Raw genomic sequence first — 24,171 nt, 5'->3', positions numbered from 1 at the left:
CAATAAATAAATGTGAAACATCAGTTTGGGTTTAAATAATTTTATTAGTTTCAGGGTCATCTATAAGGTGTAATATAGTTGGAGGGCATGGTGTGGTCGTCAAGGTGGGCCAAGCTCATGATTGGTGGAGTTGAGCCTGATTTGCTTACTTGTAGAGATCCACATAGCGATCTGCGAAGGAAAGATGACTCGCAATACCCCGATTAATGGTCTAATCGGTGGATGTGTGGTTGTTACAGAGAAATATCAGATCGCTAGATGGCACCCATGACCAAACAGAATAGAGTATTACAAAGAGTCATAATCATCACACATAATTTATTCTTCCGAACCCCATTATATTCCACTGATACATTAAAGAAACATGATAACGTTACAGCCTGTCCCTTAAATGCCTGCAAATATGTTACGATGGAAAGATACAAAGACCACTCTTTTGGCATTGTTTAGTTGGGTCAATTAGAATGTCAATAGAAATAAAAATCCCTTTTTCTGAGAGCAAGAGCTCTGATGGGCATGTGGACTCCACACCTCAGGCTCCAACTCTCTCACTGCTACAGAGCCAGATGCTCTTAATGAAGTCACCAGGGTGTGGTCAAGCTTAGCAAAGTAATGCCAAAACTAGAGGTGCCTCTATCAGCTTCCTAGTTCAGTAGTCAGGGCACTGGTCAGGGAGTTGGCAATTTCTAGAGCTGTCCCAATCGCACAATCAATCCAGTGCACTGAAAGGTTAGTTAAAAAAAAATTCCCAGAATGCACTGTAAAAACCAGGCAGCATTGTAGCTCTCTATGTTCTCTTACTGGAAACGTTGTTATATCTTCTGAAGTCTTTCAAGTCATTAGAAGACGAGCACAAGTGCAAAACTATCAAGTCAAAGCCTTATTTTCTCTTTTAAAGAGATGTTGTTTGTAATGTCTTTAATTCATGATCATAAAAGGGAAATAATCTTTTAAATGATAGTTGTTAGAAGGTTAAAATAACACTGTCATAATGATACTATGCGTTTGAATATCTACAGCCAAAAGTCATGTCATTTATACACCAATGTTGTTGATTAATACCAGCTGTTGAAATGCATGAGCCTGTAACTGTCGCAAGTGCTTGAGTCACAAGTGTCAAAGTCTCTGAGTTTACAATATAATGATTGAAGACATGGGGAGCTAGGGAGCTGATTGAGATGCACCCGAGGACCACATCTGGTATGTAGAGCTAGGGACTGCATTAAGTCAAATTGCTGCTAGCCTAGCATAGCCAGACCTTTGACTAAAACGGCAGGGTTAGAGCACAGACCGTGGGTGGTCTGTAGGCTGCAAACAGAGGCTGAGACTAAGGTGCAGCATAACCTTTCTCTCACATAAACACACATACATACACCAACTGACACCATGTGGCTCAAAATGGACCTGCTGCTGGATTCACTTTACGGTCAATCTACAATTCAGAGGGTGAAATTCTTGTCTGAAAGTCAATACATTCGACAGTAGAGACAACAACAGCTGTGTAAGGACTGTTTTACTGATGACCATAATTTTGGGGGGGAATGGGAACGAAAAGCAGCAGAGGGTAAAGAGCCTGCACTGGAATCAGGCACAGATGGTGTAGTGGCTGGAATGGACTTAAAGTTGGGAAAGCACCCTAAAGTGCTACTCTGAAACACTTCTATTAGGGTTTATGTTGTTGTGGTATGTATACAAATCCCTGGGTATAAATAAAAAATAAAGCTCTTTGTTTTCAAATCAAAGCAAATAACCATATAGTGAAAAAAATGTACTAGTAAAATTAACAGCAATAATCCTGGACGCTGATGCAGACTGAAAAAAGTCTGTTATAATAAACAAGTGCATACAAATGATTGAGAGTCCAACTTCATGGGCCAGTTCAATTATATTATCATAATTAAAACTATGCTTATTGCTTTCCATTCAGAAAAATCTCTTCTGCTCGATGGCATACGTCTTCCCCGCTGGCAACTTTCTGAAGAACAGACTGTTGCCTCTGCTCATGTTGCCCTGAGATACACAAGGAGAGGGAATCAAGATTCATCTTTTCTGATCGTTGCATTTCTTCAAATGTTAATATTTCAACAGAAATCTTCCATTAATAATGCTCTCTAAAGATTCTCAGTTATCAAGTCACTGTAGAGACTCTTGTAGACAACTGGACATGTTTTCGCTTCTGCTCAAGATGTTCTGTTACCAGTGCCTTCATTATTAACAGTCACTTGGATGTTTGGTGAAACATCTGAGAAATCATGTCCAGCTGACTAGAACAATGTACTAGACATTCTTTGTTTGTTTGACTTGCTCACCTCTCTGCTCAGATGACTCCAGCAGTGAATCCAGTTGGAATAAACAGCAGCATTAGGTGGAAGACCTCCAGCCAACCTAAATCAGATCAGGAGAAAACATTAAATACAACTGATTTTACAATAATTTGTTTAAAGCAGCAATGCCTCCATCAGCAGTTTTAAAAGGTGAAGTGTGTAAACACCATTTCCTCTAAGCTGCGTGGCCACGCACTTTTGATGATGCTTCCATGTAGACAGAAAAAAAACAGACAAGCCTCATCCTTTCCTCCAAACATTCTGATGGTCATTATGACCAAAGAGTTCCAATTTTGTTTCATCAGACCAGAATAAATGTCTCCAAAAGTAAGATCTTTGTTCCCATGTGCACTTTCAAACTGTAGTCTGGCTTTTTTATGGTAGTTTTGGAGCAGTGGCTTCTTCCTTGCTGAGAAACCTTTCAGGTTATGTTGATACAGGACTCGTTTTACTGTGGATATAGATACTTGTCTACAGTTTCCTCCAGCATCTTCACAAGGTCCTTTGCTGTTGTTCTGGGATTGATTTGCACTTTTCGCACTAAACTACGTTCATCTCAAGGAGACAGAATGCGTCACCTTCCTGAACGGTATGATGGCTGCGTGGTCCCATGGTGTTTATATGTGCTTTTGTTTGTACAGATGAATGTGGTACCTTCTGTTCCCAAGGATGAACCAGACTTGTGGAGGTCCACAAATTTTTTCTTAGGTCTTGGCCTGATTTCTTTTGATTTTTCCATGATGTCAAGCACTGAATTTGAAGGTAGGCTTTAAAATACATCCACAGGTACACCTGCAATAGACTCCAATTAGCATATCAGAAGCTAATTAAAGCAAGGAAGAAGCCACTGCTCCAGAAACACCATCAAAAAGCAAGACTACAGTTTGCAAGTGCACATGGAAACAAAGATTTTACTTTTTGGAGAAATTTTACAAAAATTGAACTTTTTGGCTATGATAACCATCGTTGTTTGGAGGAAAAAGGGTGAGGTTTGCAAGCTGAAGAACACCATCCCAACCGTGAATCATGGGGGTGGCAGCATCATGTTGTGGGGGTGCTTTGCTGCAGGAAGGACTGGTGCACTTCACAAAATAGATGTCATCATGAGGAAGGAAAATTATGTGGATATATTGAAGCAACATCTCAAGACATCAGACAGGAAGTTAAAACTTGGTCGCAAATGGGTCTTCCAAATGGGCAATGACTCCAAGCATACCTCCAAAGTTGTGGCAAAATGGCTTAAGGACAACAAATTCAAGGTATTGGTGTAGCCATCACAAAGCCCTGACCTCAATCTGATAGAAAATGTGTGGGCAGAACTGAAAAAGCATGTGCAAGAAAAGAGGCCTACAAACCAGACTCGCCAGTTCTGTCTGGAGGAATGGGCCAAAATTCCAGAAACTCATTGTGAGAAGCTTGTAGAAGCCTACCCAAAACGTTTGACCCAAGTTAAACGATTGAAATGCAATGCTACCAAATAACAAAGTGTATGTAAACTTCTGACCCACTGGGAATGTGATAAAATAAAAGCTGAAATAAATAATTCTCTCTACTATTATTCTGACATTTCACATTCTTAAAATAAAGTATCCTAACTGACCTATGACAGGAAAATGTTTTCTATGATTAAATGTCAGAAATTGTGAAAATCTGAGTTTAAATGTATTTGGCTAAGGTGTATGTAAACTTCTGACTTCAACTGTACATTACACAATAACATTTTTTAAAAACATTTTACATTAAAGCTTAAAATCTAAATTAAGATTTTTTTTGCTAGAAAGACAATTTTATTAAAGAGCAAGTACACCAACACTCCATCTACCAAAACATGTATTTGCCTTATCCCAATTCACTACGGTAAGCCTATAATAATTTTATATTTTAGAGCTGTCTGGAGAGATTTGGCAGGAAATTGTATAAATCTTTTCAAGCTTCTTTTAAGAGTAAGCAAGTAGTTATCATTTTGACTATGGAATAACTATTCTTGTAAAATCTAATTTAATGTAATTTAAATTAGAATTACATAGCATCCCTTACCCACAGTTATTTACAGCCATCAGGTTGGACACCAATACAAAAGGATACGTCAGCATACTGGCAAAAAACTAAAAGTAAAACACAGAGTAAGAGGAAGATATGAAAAAAAGTGTCGTAATGAGAGCAAGGGCACAACATAAATCAATCAACACACAGTGGATCAGATCATTTCAGCTAGTAAGCGATCATCTGTGAATAGTCAGTCACATCACTTACCCCAGTCACAGCCTGAGAGCAGTTCTTTATCTCTCCGGTATGACTCATCTAAGAGACAGTCACAACAGGGTAATCAACTCTAGTCCACACATTGCAATTATGATAGTTATATACTTCTTAGGCAAAGCATCCCTAGTGGTATCTCATGAAGTTTGAGGGAATATTGCTGTGGTGTTACCTAGACAAAGAGTGGCTTGTTTGAAGCTATTATATAGTTTAAAAAAAAAATAGTTTGAATTATTGATAATGCATAACTTCAATAAACAGTAATAATCTAAATGTTTGTCCAAATGTTTTAACTGGTAGTGCATATAAACTGAACAGCTATTCCTAGAAAAATCTAACAATAATGAAGTGGCAAGTACCAAGGGTTTGGGCAAGAAATTATCTCAGATTCTCAAACTTGTGATGTTTTTCCCTAGTCTAGAGTAAACTTTCCCTGTCTTTTCAATTATCTTTCATGGTTATGTGTGGGAATATGTGCTTACATACCGAGTCATCTATAGCATATGTGTTGATGAAGTGAGCGAGCATGTTGCAGATCCACAAGGAAAAAACATCACCAAGTAGACGAGGAATGAGGCCGCTGTGGGTTGTCAAGTAAGGGAAATAAGGAGTGAGAATGAGTTGACAAATGGCCTGAGAACACTCATACATGCCTCAGACATCTACTGTTTACAAGCTGAAACCACAGTAAAACTGATTCTACTCCACATAAGAATGGGTGCAGCCATTTTTAAACTCTTTGTGGAAGGCTTCCAGTCAGCCACTAGATGGTCAATAATATTTAATATGCTGCTTGATGTTGAAGGTTGGCTATATTAATTTATCAAATTATTATAAATTAATTTATTAAAAAACAATTGGTTAAGAATTACTGAAATCGCAAAAGATTCATCACACAGGTGTCCTAGCAGACAAATAAGACTGTGAATGAGAGAGCAAGGCACTCAAACAGACAGATCTTAAAACCCTGTTTGTGCCAAAATATGACACCTCTCTCTGCATTACCTTCCCATGGCATACACATTCTTTGCATATTCAGAAGAAAGCAAAAAGCTGCTGTAATAAAAACAAGCAGCAACAGAACCAAACCACAGTTTCATCTTGGCAAAATTATACACACATCATTCTCTCCTCTCACCGGTGTATAGACATGTACATCTCACATTCAGCGGAACACAAATATGGCTTATAGAATATGGCCACTCATCCTGTATTTAGATTAATTTGCTGATAAAATATTTGCTGCTGTACAACCTATTGCTTAGTGTCAGAGTTTTACCCCTCACTAAATTCTAGAATTATTCTTCTAGTTATTTAGCTTTTGGCTAATGAATTGGAAGTATCCCATATGAAAGAGACTTGCTTACTTTCACATTGCAAAGTAAGGTGGATAAAGCAACACAAATGATTGAAAGGCCACAAACACCCATTCTAAATTTTGCTGGTATGTTTTTTGTTTGTTTGTTTATTTATTTAGCACTTACGCAAAAAAACCCAGGATTCCTTCTTCTCTGTAGATTGTAATAATGGAGTCAAAGACGCCACTGGAATGTAGCAAATAAAAAGAGAAGTCAGTGAAATGTTGGAGAGATAAAATATCACAAAAGAAACGAAATGAGAAGGACAGACCTGTATTTGGCTTCTCTACCAATAAATTGTACCATGCATCTGAGAGTGATCACTGGCATAGAAGAAAAAAAAAAAGAAAGACAAGTCAACAGGCAACATTCACAGACTGAAAGATAAGAGTTTGAATTAACAGTTTGAAAGATTCAAATCAAAATTAACTATATTTACCATGAAAGGGGTGTGTGACAATTGTGGCACAGGAACGTGCAATCATCTCTTTAGTGGTCTAAGAGGAAAAATAGAGGACGGTTTAAGACTTTGCAATTTAACATTTATACACAGAATGTTAGGTCACTCCAGATCTCAAGTCTGAAAACTTGCTCAAGAAGATTTTAAAATAAAGCAATGTATCACTATGAAACTCCATAACACAAATACAAAATATCATAATGTGATGACTTATCATTTCAGGCTATATCAATGTTTTTATTTGTTTAGATGCCAAACAACTCATTCAGATATGCAAATACTTTTCAGAGAATGATGATCAGTGTGAATATTTCTGGTACAAAAATTGTAAAGTGTTTAAAACTGTTATTTATTAAAGTTAATATACTCTGCATTTTTCAGTCACTTCAGACTTTGAGTGAACAAGGCCCAGTTGCAAAACCGCTTAGTTATAATTATTTTTAGGATACTGTCACTAAGGGTTTATCAACTGGGCCTTATGCAACCTGCTGCAGGCCTTAACTAACATTTGAGGTACGAAAGCCAGCCTTCAATAATGGTTCCTCATTTACCTCATTTACTACATTTTGCAGAGAACCATCCTCTGCTTTCTGGCTGCTTCCCACCACCTGAGAGGGTTAAGAGATGAGACATCACACAATCATTCACAAATGTTAGGCTGAAAAGATCTCAGCCCAGAGAAATGATAGTAATGCAATTGGAATGCATGTGTTGGACTAATGCATTGATGAATTGATATTTTTGAAAACATGCATGTTCTCACCTCAATTTTTTCCTCCTGGCATTTCTATGGATACAAATAAAAGTCAGAGACAGATAAAATAGAGCATAAATAGTAGGACTGCCCACTGACCAAATATTTTCCTAGTCGACTAGTAGTTGACTGGGGGGCATCAGAAAATAGACTAAGTTCCAGGACTGAGAAAGAATGTTATAAGTAACATTGCTAACACTGTTCTACATTACAGAGAAATACGAAACCTTAATAATGAGCCTTTAAAATATTTTTTTTATAAGCGCACGCATGAAGCGCATTGAAGCCCCTGCTCAACTGTCATAAGCTGGAGCCCAGCCAGATGAGCACAAACGTCACATAGCAACACTTCAACATACAACCATGTACAATCTGCACAGATCACATTCAGTACATTTACATGCACTTTAAAAAAAATTTATTACAGTCAGACTAAAACAATACGTTTTTTTTTTTTTTTTTTTTAATGGCTAGTAACCGCTTTAGTCTGACTGAAATCGTATCAGTCTGAATGATAAGAGGTTGGACTTTCAGACATAGTCAAGAGATTGCAGATCGTCCTGCATTTATAAAGACCACAATTAGTCTCGACATTGTGCACATGCTCCAACAAACAGAGGTGATGCGTGATGGTTATTTAACCTGCCATATTTTTTTGTCTTCAAATTAGGGATGCACCGATACCCCTTTTTCTCTTCCGATCCGATTCTGATATTGGAAATCTCAGTATCGGCCAATACCTATCCAATCCGATACTAGTGTTGTTTTTTGGCATATTCAGTTTAGAATATCTTTACATTTTTGTGTGGAAATAATTGGGAGTACTCTTTAATATGTAAAGAAACACAAACCTCTAACTTCACATTGTTTAAATATAAATGTATAGCTTATTAAAACACTTTATTATTAACTAGTCCACTGGATAACGTAGCAGTAATATTAACAGTAATTCCAGTCTTCAATTCTTCAGTAGAAAATAAGTCTTTTTTTTTTGGGCAAATTTTTTTTCAGCTTGTATCTGGACTGAAAGGATTCAGATCTCTTATCAGCTCACTTTTCATTCACACGGTTATATTTTGGAACCCATTAAACTTTTTTGTCAACAAATTATACTAATAATATATAGAAATATATCTCAATCGTGCACCTTTAACTTTAAATCATCATGCAAATTACAGAACTCTCCAGGAAGTCCTGTAATTTGTAGGCAATTTCACATTAGTTTAATTCATTCTTATTCAAATTCTGTAAAAAAAAAAAAGATGCATATTATAAGTTAACCGAAATAATGAGCATCAACATCTGAATCACATTGCGCACCGCTGTGAAGGCTAAACATAGACGTGAGTGCATCACCAGCCTGTGCGTGAGTTTGTGTCAACAGAGCTGCACCATTCACTAACACGCTTACTATATATTTACTTATTAAACACAGCCTTTTGTGATTCACAGAGCTATTGCACATCTTCAAGTGGCTTTGAATAAAATTAGTCACATAAACTGCTTTAATGGTGTTTTAATGGTTCTTGTATGTAATTTTTTGAGCTTGACAGTAACGAACTTGATTAATATACAGTATCGGATTTGGATCGGGCTCGTCAGACTGATAACCTGATCCGTCTAAAAGCTTCAGAATCTGAGCCAATACCGATCCAGGTATCGGATCGATGCATCCCTACTTCAAATATTCGATTACGCATTGTTTCAAGACTGTAGCTCGAAAACTGTGCATGTAAAAGCTCTGTCCACCATGACAGTTCACTGCTAAAGAAACCTAGCTAGCTTCACACCAATAGTACACACAGCATGAGTCTTTAGGTCCTCTGTAATCTGTCAGCGAGTAGGGTTGCAACGGTTTTTCACAGTATGATAACAGTCTCAGAAAATATCACGGTATACGGTATTACACAATTAGTATTATCAGTGAAAACAGAAGGGTTATTTATTTTGAGCAAACACTTTATTATAATTGAAACTTGAAACCATTTATTGAAGTAAGTGTACAAAAAGTCTCCCTTTTGAAAATAAAATCAAAATCTAACAGAATTATAATAAACAATTATAAACATGATAAAAAAATAGCATGTAACTATAACATGTTATATAACTAAAGCACGTTAGTATAGCATGTTAAATGAACTACTAAATGAAAAGTAACATCAGCTGTGTGAGCTTTTGAAGTAATGTCCTATGATTATTAATATTTAACATATATTGTAAGTGCACGACAGCACAGCCAGACTGCTCCTGTCTGTCCCTTTATCTCAGTGCTTCTCAACTGGTTTTGCTTCAGGACAGATTTGACATTGGAAATCAAGTGTCGATAGATTCATAGATCAAACATAACCTGCATTTAATGTATCCTGGGTTGCATTTCCTTTTATGTTGCATAGTTTTGTTCATAGTTTTCCAGTACAAGGACATGCATCAAGTGACATTATTTTTGTTGTTGATGTCAAAATCTACAGGAAGTTTTCTCTCCCCCTTTTAAAAACTGAAGAGCATATTTACTTATATGAGCCCATTATTATCCCATTTGTTACCTAATATTACATATTTACACACATATTACACAGTTACCATGGTTAGGTCAGTGTGCTAGTCTTAAATAATAGTAATAATAATAATAATAATAAATGAATGTATTTATGAAAATGAAATACTAGCTGAAACACATCTTGAAACTTTAAAACCGTCACTGTTGATATAAAATGGTCTAATAGAGTCTAACTTTAGATTTTTTCATATGAAACTATAACATTTTATCAAAATATAAAAGTTACTTTAACAAATTTGTAAAGGTGATGGTGTGCAATTATTAATATTTTTAACTATTTTGGTAAAGGGGCCACATCAGGCTTTAAGTAGTGCATGGGGGGCCACATTGTATTGCTTTTGAGATACAATGTTCTGCATTACATTCACATTTACGCATTTGGCAGACGCTTTTATCCAAAGCGACTTACAGTGCACTTATTACAGGGACAATCCCCCAGAGCAACCTGGAGTTAAGTGCCTTGCTCAAGGACACAATGGTGGTGGCTGTGGGGCTCGAACCAGCGTCCTTCTGATTGCCAAATTACCAGTTATGTGCTTAGACCACTACACCACCACCGCATTGATTTGGTTTCTGTATCTTTTAAGCCCAGAAATAGTTGTGTACTCAATTTTCTGAAGTGTATCTGTGACTAATGGGACTATTCTGCAATTGCCTAAAGTACTGTATTGCTCTAAAAAGGTAGATACTTTTCTATCAGGCATGAGCTTATAAATGTATTTTACCATCTCTACTTCCCTGTTAATTTATAATTCAATTTAACACTCTCTACATCAGGGGTCTGTTTTAATAAAAAAATAATTTATAGAACTTTTATTGTTTGTCACAAAGCGGGCGAGTTTACTTATTTTTCTTTCTAAAACATTACCAGTTTACATGCTAAAAGGGTCATGATGCGGATCTCCTCAATGGTTTGACTTTCAGCACATAACTGAATAACACAGGACTGCATGACTATGATAAATGATTACTGCAAGAGTTAGATTAACATACAAGTGCAAATGGACTTCAACATTTCTAAATTGCACAAATAAAAAATACATATTCGTCTCTGGCTTGCTTTTGCTCGCATGTTAATGACCCTCTGTGTGTCAGTGATGCCGATATCTACTTATATATTTATTTCAATCACTGAGAAGGTTTACCTGCAAAATGAGTAACACCAAACATCACAAGCAGCCTCAAGAATGGACACAGAGTAGCTGTAGAACACTTTTCCTTGTGCAGAATATTGCACTACAGATCGCCAAGTTTGTTCAAAGCGGAAAGCGAGAGACAGAAAAAGTGCACTCATGTGCATGGTTGCCAGATTGCAAAAAATAAGTATAACATTAGGTGGAATATTTCCAATCAGTGCAAGTATAAATCTCAAACTGGGGGTGTTGCGTCTCTTATCTGGCAACCCGGAGCATGTTAAACGCTTGTGGAGACGCGTTAGGGCCCAATGCAATTTAACTGAAATATCCAATGAAAGGTTTGCGAGATTATCATTAAATCTGCCTCGGCAGTCCTAAATAGTCGATCACTTGGGCGGCCGCCGAAATATCTTCAATGGGAGAACCATGGCATTGCTCTTTCCCTGCTGTCTGCGACCCAGTCCGAATAGACCAGTTGAGAAATACTGCTTTAACTCTCTCTCTCTCTCTCTCTCTCACTCTCTCTCTCTCTCTCACACACACACACACACACACACACACACACACACACACACACACACACACACACACACACACACACCCACCTCCCTTGCTTCTCTCTGACATTTTCTCCGCTGCATGTGTGTGTGTCGCAAGTTGACGAGTCTGACAGGCAGACAAGGAGGAAAGGAGATGCGCATGTGAGATTCTCTGTCCTGTTGCTTTTTTATTCTCAATACCGTAGATAAGCAAATGTACATGGTATGATAACCGTCAATATTCAAACCGTGGTATACTTTGAAACCGGTATACCGCTGCAACCCTAGTCACGCGCTGATTACTTTCCTGGCATTTTCTGCAGGCTTTATAAAAACCCTCAGAATTACCATTTCTGTTCTTAGCAGACATGTTCTTATCATAATAGCCTATAGATAACTGGTGTGCAAATTGTACCTGCAACACTTTACTATGGACGATAGTTCCAATGGTCCCAGCACAAAGCCTTGGGGCGAGACCCTTAAACAGGCCTGCTTTCCCATCAATCTTTATGATATGTCTGGCTAAAAGAGACAAATACAAGTGTTAAGAAACAACAGCATTAATTTTCCAAAATTATTACAATTATTAGAATCAAAAGGATACCATATAAATGAAATGGCCAAGCCAGTGTGATCTACTGTACACACTTCAAGGAGGTATGCAACACCACCCACAAGCAGTAAGTCACTTGACGATCTTACCATATGCAAACAGCCCTGGAAGCTGGTACACTTGTCGGCCAAATAGATTCCTGCCTAAAGTTGGAGGGAGAGGTTCATGCCCAACCTATATTTTACAATGATAATAGTAAGTTAGTGAGACATTAAATAGGGAGTGAATGTGACACACTGATACACAATCACCCTTATCACTGAGAGTAGGCAGGTGGTTATAGAAGTCCACCCTCAGTGCAGAATGCTGCTAGAAAACAATACTGTTTTATTGCAAACCATTATCATATTATGAGCAAACACTGTCAAATCTTGAGTCCAATCTATAGGTGTTTACGTAAGTTAGTTTGCTGAATTCACTTACACACAAAATCAAGCAGACTGGCACCTGTGATCGCCTACACCATATATACAACTGTTATGAGACTGCAATGGATAGTAAAACGTAAAGTATACAACAGACACGCGTGTGAATATATATTCCTCTATTGCATTGGCAAGGGGTTTTACGAGGATGCATTTGAGCTGTTGGCATATTAGCAATAAAAATAAGTCCTGGCAGACCTTGCATACTGACCTATTAGGACATAAACTATTTCTCACAAACCATTTACAGAGCAGTCAATAAACCTACGACAGCTAACTAACCACCACTCAACGACGGGCAGGTTCAGATACTGTATATCAACAACAATCTCGTTGACCCATGAAAATGCTGCCGCGTGCAAGAAACACTTGCTATTTTCTTATCTTTAATGCACGTTCTGGCTAACGATTATCGACATGCTATCGAAAGTGCAAGTCAAGAACTCGGTAGCAGCGCCGGGTGCAAGAGTAAACTCGGTACTTCTGTCATTTTTGTGCATATCCTGTCATTCTTACCTGAACTAACACCTTGATGTACATAAGGGGGTGGGAAAGGACAGTTAGCCCAGACCCAAGCAGTACTTGGCCACACGTGTCCGCCATTACTAAGACAATACGAAACGTCCCCCTCCTTGACAGGGAAGAACTGTTGGTGATTTGCGCATCACGTGATGAGGGTTCCTCTTCCAGTGTGATCACCTGACAAAAGGTCGTTTTCTTAATTTTCCGGCAGATGGCGCACTCTTTCTTTTATAGTCATTTTACAGAGCTGTTTATGTTGGTTCTACACTTTAAAGGTGTGTGATTGACCACAAGCGTTTAAATTGGGTACTGCATTCCAAATTCAAAATATTGGAGAGTTGTCTGCCCGGCCCAGACTCGAAACTCATGCGGGCCGCCAGAATAAGGACACACAACACGGTCCGTTTTAAAGGATTTCTGGGCTTTAAGCTGTCTCCATCTTCCAAAAGCATCTCCAATATTTAGGGCCCGAGCACCGAACTAAGCTAAAGCTCTATTGTTTTTGGAATGTTTTTTTTTCCACAATTATTATTATTATTCTTAATTTAATTATTAATGCATTCACCTGTTTATAAGGCATTCATCATACTTGAAAACTCAAGAAACTTGGCACACACATCAGACCTGCGTAAAATCAAAAAGGTATTGTTTACCTTACTGGAGAGGTGGTGGCGTAGTTATGGGCTGAAATATGTGCCACCAGAAACTGAATTTGAACCATTATGTTTGAATTTGGATGGCTAAACTTGAATAATTGCATTGAAAAACTGAATTTGAATCACATCATTTGAAATTGTATTGTTTAATTAAAATTGAATTTATTCAAAAACTGAATCTGAATTGTATCATTTGAAATTGAATTTATTCGTTTGGAACTGAAGTCCAATAAAATTTGATCCTCACTGAAAATTAAACTCTCTATATATCTTCACATTCACTTCTCACAATTCAGATTCAGTTCTCAAATTCAATTTCAAGTTACTGAGACAGACATCCGGGTAGTTGGAGGATGAAGGAAGAGCAATCGAGCGCAGATCGATAGATAGCGTTCATTGGCGCACAGGACTCCTCTTGGGCCAATCAGCACCAATGTTTTGGAGCACAGTACGTTACCCGCCATGAAACTATGGAATTACGATTGTGTCAATAATAATGAATGTAACTTTATAAAACTGAACGTAACTTTTTCAGAAACTATCAAAAATATTCCATTACAAAAGAAGAAAAACACAATTCAAATGAAAAAAATGAACTCAGTCGCACGAATTTAACAGGCTCTTCAAATATGCTTCATTTTTTGTTAATGTTTTTCAAAGATTCGTTTTCGCAAATCGTGGATTCTGAATACATTGCTACAGATTTCGCTTACGCTTCGCAGTTTTTCGTTTGCTGTTTTGAGACAAACCTCTCGTGGGGGTGGGCTTAACAGTGATCTACTCTGATTGGATAGTGAGCTTTTGATGGACAGGTGCTCTCTGACCCGGATGAACAGACGTCACTCAGTGGCGCGCATATTGGAAAGCTCTCGCGGTGATTTGTAGTTATGCAATACGTCGTGCTTTGTTGTATTACTTACTAACAATATGTAAATAATATTTGACCTATAATTATATAATTTAATATTATATGAGACCTTCGATCGTCTAATAATCGTCTTCGATCAGTCTGTAAAGATGAGCTTTCAGGAGAGACATGGAGCGGCATCATCTTCCTCTTATTTATTTAAAAAATATATATATATATATATATATATATATATATATATATATATATATATATATATGTTTTTTAATGCAAAGAACAGGAACATACAAAAGAGAAAGCATACGTACATCACATAATATCAACCAAAACAATAAAGAAGACAAAAATAAATAGAAAAAATAATAATAATTAAAAAAAAAGATAATAATAATAATGTATATAACAATAAAAGAAGAGGTAGGGCATTACATCACACAAAAATGTTCACATGAAGAGATCAAATGCAATGCAGATTCTAACAGTCCTTATGGCTTTCTTATTAGTAGATACTGAAATCAAATTTAGATAATTTTCTATTTCTTTTAAGAAGACAGAGAAGATAGGTTTACAGTTTAAAAATGTGTATTTGTGAATATAGAATTTGCTTAAGAAAATAATTAAATTAATAACAAAACAGACATTTTCGTTTGTGGGGTCTGAATCAAAATACCCAAATATAATGTTTCTCATATGTATTGAGAAGCCTGGCAAAATCTTACACTTGATAAAAACATCAATTTCATTCCAGAGCTTCTGAGTGTAATGACAAGACCAAAATAAATGAACCGCTGTTTCATCAGAATTCACACAAAAAGAGCATGTTAGCTCAATGTCAGATTTAAATCTTTGTATAAATTTCTTAACAGGATAGAACCTGTGTATCAACTTAAAGGAAATTTCTTTCACTTTATTTGTGATAATGAATTTCTGCTGTAAAGACCAGATGTTTTTCCAAACAAATTATTCCAAAAGGAAATAACAGGTGGAACAGAAATCAGATCCTTAAGAAATAAAGATCTTATAGTTTTTAGCTTTCGACTCTGAAAAACAGATTTGACCAACAGAAGTATCACAAGGTTTAGGAAAGGATGCAGTAGATACTGGTGTGAAGTAATTACGGTTTTTAAAATGCATACATAAACCAGAGGGAATAGCACCCATTACTGTAGCAAATTCTTTTGGGGTTACTGGTATTTGGTATTCAGAAAGAAATTCTGAATATCTGAATAAAAGACCTTGCTTATTAAACAAATGCTCCACTCCTCCTACTCTTGTCCTTCAAGGCAGCTTGAAGTAAGTTCGTGTTACTTAAGTAACCAATAACATCGATACAATTTTCTAATTTTACAGAAAACACTCTAAATTTCAACACAGTGGTGGAATATTGCATATATCTTATTATATTTATTCACAATGTTTTGATAAACACATATAAAATATCATAATTTTTTTATTGTCATTCACAAGTTTGCAATGCACTGATGTCATGTCATGATGTTATGTAGTTTGATTGTTTGCTCTTTTGCACAGTGATTATATTCAAGGACGTGTCAATGTAGACAGTGCAGATATCAAACTGGTCTTCATTCTACAGCAAGGCAGAAATCTTGGTGCAGATGCTGCATCTGTAATAACAACCTTGAAATTCTTAACCAGTCGCTCGGGAATACCAGCACAAGGCAGGGTCAGCACCAGTCCGTTCAGCAGTCGGGGCAGAGTCAAACAGTGGACCAAGATATGGCCAGGTTTCAGTTTTGCAGTCATGACAATGACAAAACAGCAACATTTTATTTAGCATGCATTTACAATACAACAATAAATTTGCAAACTAAAGCCAGAACTGTTGCACACTGTAACGTTACATGAATAAAAGTTTTATCGATGTTATTGGTTACTTCAGTAACACAAACTTACTTCAAGCTGCCTTGAAGGACAAGAGGAGGAAGATGATGCCGCTCCGTGTCTCTCCTGAGAGCTCATCTTTACAGACTGATCGAAGACGATTATTAGACGATCGAAGGTCTCATATAATATTAAATTATATAATTATAGGTCAAATATTATTTACATATTGTTAGTAAGTAATACAACAAAGCACGACGTATTGCATAACTACAAATCACCGCGAGAGCTTTCTAATATGCGCGCCACTGAGTGACGTCTGTACATCCGGGTCAGAGAGCACCTGTCCATCAAAAGCTCACTATCCAATCAGAGTAGATCACTGTTAAGCCCACCCCCACGAGAGGTTTGTCTCAAAACAGCAAACGAAAAACTGCGAGCGTAAGCGTAAATCTGTAGCAATGTATTCAGAATCCACGATTTGCGAAAACGAATCTTTGAAAAACATTAACAAAAAATGAAGCATATTTGAAGAGCCTGTTAAATTCGATGCGACTGAGTTCATTTTTTCATTTGAATTGTGTTTTTCTTCTTTTGTAATGGAATATTTTTGATAGTTTCTGAAAAAGTTACGTTCAGTTTTATAAAGTTACATTCATTATTATTGACACAATCGTAATTCCATAGTTTCATGGCGGGTAACGTACTGTGCTCCAAAACATTGGTGCTGATTGGCCCAAGAGGAGTCCTGTGCGCCAATGAACGCTATCTATCGATCTGCGCTCGATTGCTCTTCCTTCATCCTCCAACTACCCGGATGTCTGTCTCAGTAACTTGAAATTGAATTTGAGAACTGAATCTGAATTGTGAGAAGTGAATGTGAAGATATATAGAGAGTTTAATTTTCAGTGAGGATCAAATTTTATTGGACTTCAGTTCCAAACGAATAAATTCAATTTCAAATGATACAATTCAGATTCAGTTTTTGAATAAATTCAATTTTAATTAAACAATACAATTTCAAATGATGTGATTCAAATTCAGTTTTTCAATGCAATTATTCAAGTTTAGCCATTCAAATTCAAATATAAATGGTTCAAATTCAGTTTCTGGTGGCACATATTTCAGCCCATACGTAGTGGGCTAAAGCACATAACTGTTAATCAGAAGGTTGCTGGTTTGATCCCCACAGCCACCATCATTGTATCCTTGAGCAAGGCACTTAACTCCAGGTTGCTCTGGGGGGCTTGTGCATTTAGTAAGGGCACTGTAAGTTGCTTTGGATAAAAGCGTTTGCCAAATGCATAAATGTAATGTAAATGTTTAGGCTTGGGTGTGGTCGAGGAGCTCCACAGTGTCTCCAAATGCAGGCAATGGTTCGGATGAAGTTGCTCAGATGTGCACAAGTCTTGGTATGGTTACTGCTCTCATCATGTTAGACAAAGTTCACTTGGTTTTACTCCACCCAATAGGGAGTCAGCCATGTTGAATGGAATGTGGGATTTTCACATATTCCTGCAGTGTTTTGAGGGGCTTACGATGGCTGAAAACTTGTGAAAGTTTACACATACATTTGTTTCAGGACATCTTTTGATTTAATATTGCAATTCAGCATAGATAAGCCTAATCGGTTCCACAGCGCCACCTAGTTCGTGAATGCTTATTACATTTGTGGAACTTGGAGGCCCCCCTCCCAGAAATTTTCAGAAATATGCTCGTGGAGACAGAGACGTCTGATAGCTCACCCATTTTATTTTCTTTATTTTACAAAACAAGATTTTGTTGTTATTGTGAGTGTACACAAATAAAAGTAGACCCTTTATAGCCTCTAATGATGTCTTACACTTATCTGTATGTCCAGGGCCAGACTGGGGCACAATTTCAGGCCGGGAAATCCTACACCCATCCAGGCCATCCTATGCACCCAAATAAAATTTAGAAACACGGACAACCTTGTTTTTTTTCCCCCTAAATTACATTTATTTCACAGTATGACCATAACATAAAAACATAAACAACCAACCTAGAAGTAAAGCAGTCCTAATATCAAATGGGTCTGCACATAACGTACATACAAGCATTTACTCTAGAAGTCCAAAGCTGTTTCTACCTCTCTACTTCTCACTCATAAGTGTATATAAACTGCAGAAGAGAGGTTAAACAAAAATGTTAGCTTAGAAGGTCAGCAGGTTGCGTAAGACTTTATCAATAATAAACTACTTAAATATCCAACATTTAGCAACACTATATTTCATAAATGTTCATTTTTTTATTTTCTTATTTTGCTTCTACCTGTCATCTCACTCCCTGGCTGAATCTGATTTGTGATCATTGCACCACAGCTAGTGCTAGGTTGGCTGTCTCCACCTTCATTTGATGAAAAAAAAAAGGAAATTTGTATTACCTTATTAAATGTATGCATCATCTTTCATGTCAAATTCTTACATTTGATCAATAAATTCAGTTATAATAATAAGACACTATAGGGCTATTACCCATCAAATTAAAAAATGTGCACTGCAATTACAACTGCAATAAATAATGTTATGAAATTGATGTTTTAAATAAATGTTTGAATATAAAAAAAATGCAATACTTAAACATTAAACTAAACCGCCAATAGGTAGCGGCAAGTGACCGTCTTAATTAGTGAGTCATTCATACAAAAGATTCGTTCAAAACGCTGAATCATTCAGTAACAAAACACCTGTAAGAAAGCTGTAGCTTTCTTTTGGAACTATTTTAGTCGGTGAAAAAGAACAAAAACAGTTAATATGGTTTGTGTCTAAAATGTAAGTAACTTAATAATAAATATTAACTACGCTACTTGTTTATTGAACAATAAATTCAATGTAACATTTTCAATCGTGATAATATTCAGCAAAACAGCTCCCTTAGTTGTGTTATGTTAAATTAAATCATATGTTATAAATAAAAAAAAACAACAATTAGAATTTTTACCTCAGTACATTTCTGTGAGTTTTCTGTGTGCACTCATTTGTTTTGATTTCTCCACGAATGTAACGTTAGACAGGCGCTACCGCTTACATTTGCTAGCAGTTCAATACTAAGTTAACGAAGAGTGCTTTCTTTTTTTTTTTTGTCCTTTCCCTCTCTGCTCCACCTGGCCGTTTTCTCTCCATCATCGGGTGCTGCTCGCATTTTCTGTTTAAAGGGTAACTAAACCCTAAACCAACTTTTTTTAGTTAATGATCTGTAAGAATGTTGCTTTATTAGTACTGGTCATTGATTCAAGTAATTTTTTTTGACATCTGTGTATAAAGTGTTTTACTTCTACAATATATGGTGTAAAAACGTCTGAGTGCTGCCCTCTTCAGGTTGAACGGTGGCTACTGCAGTTGAATTTTCCTATTGGCTGTTTGCGGTACTTCGTGACGGAACCGGTGACAGCTGACATAAGCAGGTTCCAGCTCACCACGCCCTTGGTACGAGCTACCACGCCCATGGCAGTATAAAAACCATCTTGTTTTGTCAAAACCGCTGTAGCGAGTCAGGAGTTGGAATTGCGAGTATTGAAAACGATCAGGATAGAGTATTTTAGCATCTATTTAGCATAGCATTTATATAGATATTTAGATTATTTAGTGTAGTCTAGGTAGTTAATTAGCATATTTGTTAGTGTAGTATTGTTAGAAGCATAGTTAGTTAGTAGCATAGTATTGCGTCCGTTAGGATAGCTTCAAGTTAGCGTAGATTATCTGTATTTAGTACAGTGGTCAGGATGGTACGTAGGTGTAATGTTTCTGGTTGCAACAGCACTGCTGGACTGTATAGCTTTCCAGCAGACTTGGAAATTAGAGCCAGTGGTTGCATGTCCTTGGCCTGGAAGACCGCGAGTTCCCGCCTAGAGCTGTAGGAGTTTGCAAACTGCATTTTACGCGGGATTGCTTCTCCAACGCAATGGAGGTGGAAATGGGCTTCTCCAAACAGCTCGCGCTGAAAAGCGACGCAGTGCCAAACGCTGCTCCTCCTGCATGGACTCCACCACCGCAGCGGCGTCTTGAGGTGAGTGATCATATATATTTGAATCATAATTTATGGTTAGGCTAAAGTTAATCCTCTGGGGTAGACAAACGCGCCGGCGCATTTGCTGGATTTTTTCACATAGCGGCAAAATCTGAATATGCCTACAGAGCACGCGCTATTGACATCAACTCGATAAAACTCATCAGATTCATGTACATGTCGTTTGGCGACCGTGTGAGGAATAATAATAACATAATAGTAATACTCCTGGAGAAAATTACCACTCCAGTCACTCTCCATTTTAGAGTCTGACAGCAGCTGTCAATTAATCCGTCACTACGGGTCTCAGGTGCACACCAACCCCCCTCTGCCCAGCCCTCGTTTCGTCCCCTCTATCCCCGCTGGGGTCTGCCCACTTTTCCAGCATTTTTCAAATATTGCTAGTGGGTGGAGTCAGACTCTGAGCAGGGGTTTAGTTACCCTTTAACCGTTTGTCTGAGGCGTAAAGTCGAATTGTAGCCTTGCCAGTCAAGACTAACAGATTCATGATTTTTTTTTTTATTATTATTGTTATTAATATTAATAATAATTTTATTGAATGACGAATTCAAAAATGATCACTGGTAAAGGTAGTAATATAAAATAATAATAATTAAAAAAAAAGACGCTGGCTGGCAGCAGGCCAACTTAGTAGACCAGGCCAGCGGGAATTGTCCCGGTGCTCCCGATGGCCAGTCCGGGCCTGTGTATGCCCCAAAATGCCAGAGAATTTAATGTTGTTTCTGCTGTAATGACGAAAAAATCCAACAGGAGGCGCCGACGCGTCCGTCGACCCCAGAGGGTTAATCAGCGGAAGGTTCTAAAATATAATAAACAACAAAGCGATACTTCTCTGTAGTGAACTGACGAAAAAGACGAAAGATATAGGCTACTTTTAAAATATTATGTGAAATATTACGTGAAAGTACCATGAACTAGAGAATGACTCCCACATATTATGCATTGATAAGCGGTTTATATGATAAACCGCATATCTGGTCATAAAAATGAACAGTCAACATTAATACAACAACGTTAAATTATTTAAAACGCAACTTATCTTACGGGGACAGAGGGGTGGTGAAATGCGGGTGCTGGACTCTAAATCAGAAAAAAGCATCAAGATTCTGTTTGTCACTCATGATACAAGTCAGTGTATGTGTGGGCATGTATATGTAAGTGTCAAATGAGTAAATGTAAAAATGTAAATACGTCATAGCTGTGCATTTACTGGAAAATAATTGCACACAATAGAATGTCTGTCAACCAATCAGAATCAAGCATTCAGCAGATCCATGGTATAATAAATAATGAAATAAATGACAGTAAAAGGGCACTAGACATATACAAATGTAAATTATAGTCTGATTGGCATTTTTTCGTTCATGATCATCTTTGCATTGCCATAAAAAGGTGAATGGTATCATTCTTTCTACTGTATATGTATTGAATGGGTTAATGTTAATGTGTTCTTGTGATCAACACCTCTATTTCATCAGTGTGAATCATTAAGTGGTTCCATAAATTGTATGAGATTATCTGTAAATTATAATTTGACAGGTGGTGAAATTTAATTGTAGTGGATAGCATGGAGTAGGATTCATTTAGAACATTCACACTGTTGATCTAGAACAAATATTTCTTCAGCTAAAACATGAGAAACAATGACTTTGTTGGTCATCAGTGTACTTTAGTTGATTTTAGTGGTGCTAAAAATCTTTGTGTATCAATATTGTAAAGAACTCCCTCCTCTACCACCCCCACCAGAAATTAGATTTACTCCCCTATTTGCAATTGTGATGAATCAGAAAGTAATTTAGTTGTCAGTTTAGGGTGCAATCAGTGGTGATTTAGCAGATTATGTGCACAAATGAAAAATATTCATTATGTACTTTACATTAGAGCAGATGTAAACTTTTCAATCAAGTTTGATGCATTCTGCAGTGTAAAAGAAAATGGTTTTGTTTCTCACGAAAAGGGAAACATTTCATGTTAGTGCTTGTGTTTGCGCTTGAGTTGCAAAACAATTGAGGTTTGGAAGACGTTAGAGGAATTCAGTTTCAACTGTAGGTTTGTGCAATGTATCAGTGATCCCTGAAACTAAACTTGCAGATACAAACTAAACACAGATATATAAAAATATACAGAACATGAAAATACATCTGATGATGAATAATTCGTATTATTTACACAAAATGTTCTTTTTGTTTTTCTGTTTCAAAAGTGTCTTTTTCTTTGCAATTCTTCCCATAAGTCCTGCACCCCTGAGTCTTCTCTTTACTGTTGTACATGAAACTGGTGTTGAGCAGGTTGAATTCAATAAGCTGTCAGCTGAGGACATGTGAGGCATCTATTTCTCAAACTAGAGACTCTGATGTACTTATCCTCTTGTTTATTTGAACATCTGACCTTCCACAACTCCTTCTGTCCTTGTTAGAGCCAGTTGTCCTTTGTCTTTGAAGAATGTAGTGTACACCTTTGTATGAAACATTTTTAGCAATTCCAAGCATTTTATAGCCTTCATTCCTCAAAACAATGATTAATTGATGAGTTTCTAGAGAGAGCTGATTAATTTTTGCAATTTTTGACCTAATATGGACCTTAAGACATGCAAGTCTATTGCATAAAGTGGCAACTCAAAAACAAAAAAAGACAACGTTAAGCTTCATTTAATGAGCCAAATATAGTTTTTTATTTATTTATTTTATACCATTTTTCAAACTTTTTGGAATGCCCAATTCCCACTACTTAGCAGGTCCTCGTGGTGGCACGGTTACTCACATCAATCTGGGGGGCGGAGGACAAGTCTCAGTTTCCTCCGCATCTTATCACGTGGCTTGCTGTGCATGACACTGCGGATACTCATCTATGCACAACTTACCACGCACCTCATTGAGAGTGAGAACCCCTAATCGTGACCACGAGAAGGTTACTCCATGTGACTCTACCCTCCCTAGCAACCGCACCAGTTTGGTTGCTTAAAAGACCTAGCTGGAGTCACTCAGCACGCCCTGGATTCAAACTCACGTCTCCAGTGGTAGTAGTCAGCAAGGCCCCTCCAAATATAATGTTCGATATAATGGCAACTGATGTTCTAGTACCAAATTAGCAATTTAGCATGATTACTCAAGGATAGTGTTATTGTGGGGCCTGTCTAGATTTGATCAAAAAATGACTTTTTTAAAATAGTGATGGTGCTGTTTTTTTTACATTAGCAATGTCCTGACTATACTTTGTGATACGTTGAATGCCACTTTGGTGAATTAAAGTGCCAATTTCCTTCCAAAACAGCAAAATCTTTACATTATTCCAAACTTTTGGCTGCCAGTGTATCTATTATATGGACAAAGCATAGATACATCATCTTGTTTGTTCCCTCATGTTTCCTAGGACTCTTATTTTGTGTTTAACACTTAAATGTTGTCCCAGACTACATTTCCCAGTATGCACTGCCCTCATCACGGCCATCTTTTCCTGATTGTCCTCACCTAATTTCCATTCCCTCATTAGCTTTTATTTGTGGAGCTAGACGCTGGAGGCGCGACTGGATGTCGGTTGGTGATGGCTGGATTGTTACTGGAGCGCTGATGGTAGGAAGTGGCTTAGACTCTGAAAGCAATCTGGAAATGGAAGATGAAATGGTTGATGTAGATAGTGGAGGCAATGCAAGTAATGAATGGAAGGTGGTAGAAGCTAGGAAATGAAAGAACATTTGGGGACAAATATCAGAAACGGACAGTGAAAACGGAAATCATCTGGCAAGAAGGAGGAAAGAGGAATACAAGGTACTGATGTAATAATGAAATTAACAAAAGCACTTAAAGAAATAATA

The 24,171-nt window shown here is 37.2% G+C and overlaps 1 protein-coding gene across 1 annotated transcript; it reads right to left on the bottom strand.

The window, feature by feature from the left end:
• Positions 1-30: 30 nt before the first annotated feature.
• On the bottom strand, positions 31-13,066 carry LOC127650572 (mitochondrial carrier homolog 2-like). The gene is made up of 13 exons (XM_052136108.1): positions 12,942-13,066; positions 12,090-12,174; positions 11,803-11,909; positions 7,165-7,188; positions 6,953-7,009; positions 6,381-6,438; positions 6,213-6,264; positions 6,068-6,127; positions 5,070-5,163; positions 4,578-4,625; positions 4,362-4,429; positions 2,310-2,385; positions 31-2,010 (listed from the first exon to the last, which is right to left on the bottom strand). The coding sequence occupies exons 1-13, from the start codon at positions 13,026-13,028 to the stop codon at positions 1,924-1,926; spliced, it is 903 nt and encodes a 300-aa protein (XP_051992068.1). The 5' UTR covers positions 13,029-13,066; the 3' UTR covers positions 31-1,923.
• Positions 13,067-24,171: the final 11,105 nt, after the last annotated feature.

Source organism: Xyrauchen texanus, chromosome 1 (assembly GCF_025860055.1).
Source record: "Xyrauchen texanus isolate HMW12.3.18 chromosome 1, RBS_HiC_50CHRs, whole genome shotgun sequence".
Lineage (NCBI taxonomy): Eukaryota > Metazoa > Chordata > Actinopteri > Cypriniformes > Catostomidae > Xyrauchen > Xyrauchen texanus.
This window is presented reverse-complemented; position numbering and strand designations above follow the sequence as displayed.

What these genes read in the sequence shown, in the direction of transcription:
- LOC127650572 (XM_052136108.1), bottom strand. Translation starts at nt 13,028, where the DNA reads ATGGCGGACACGTGTGGCCAAGTACTGCTTGGGTCTGGGCTAACTGTC. An exon ending in GGTAGAGAAGCCAAATACAG is followed by an intron (nt 6,128 to 6,212) that starts GTCTGTCCTTCT and finishes GCTACATTCCAG; the next exon opens with TGGCGTCTTTGACTCCATTA. An exon ending in GGAGTCATCTGAGCAGAGAG is followed by an intron (nt 2,011 to 2,309) that starts GTGAGCAAGTCA and finishes TGTGTATCTCAG; the next exon opens with GGCAACATGAGCAGAGGCAA.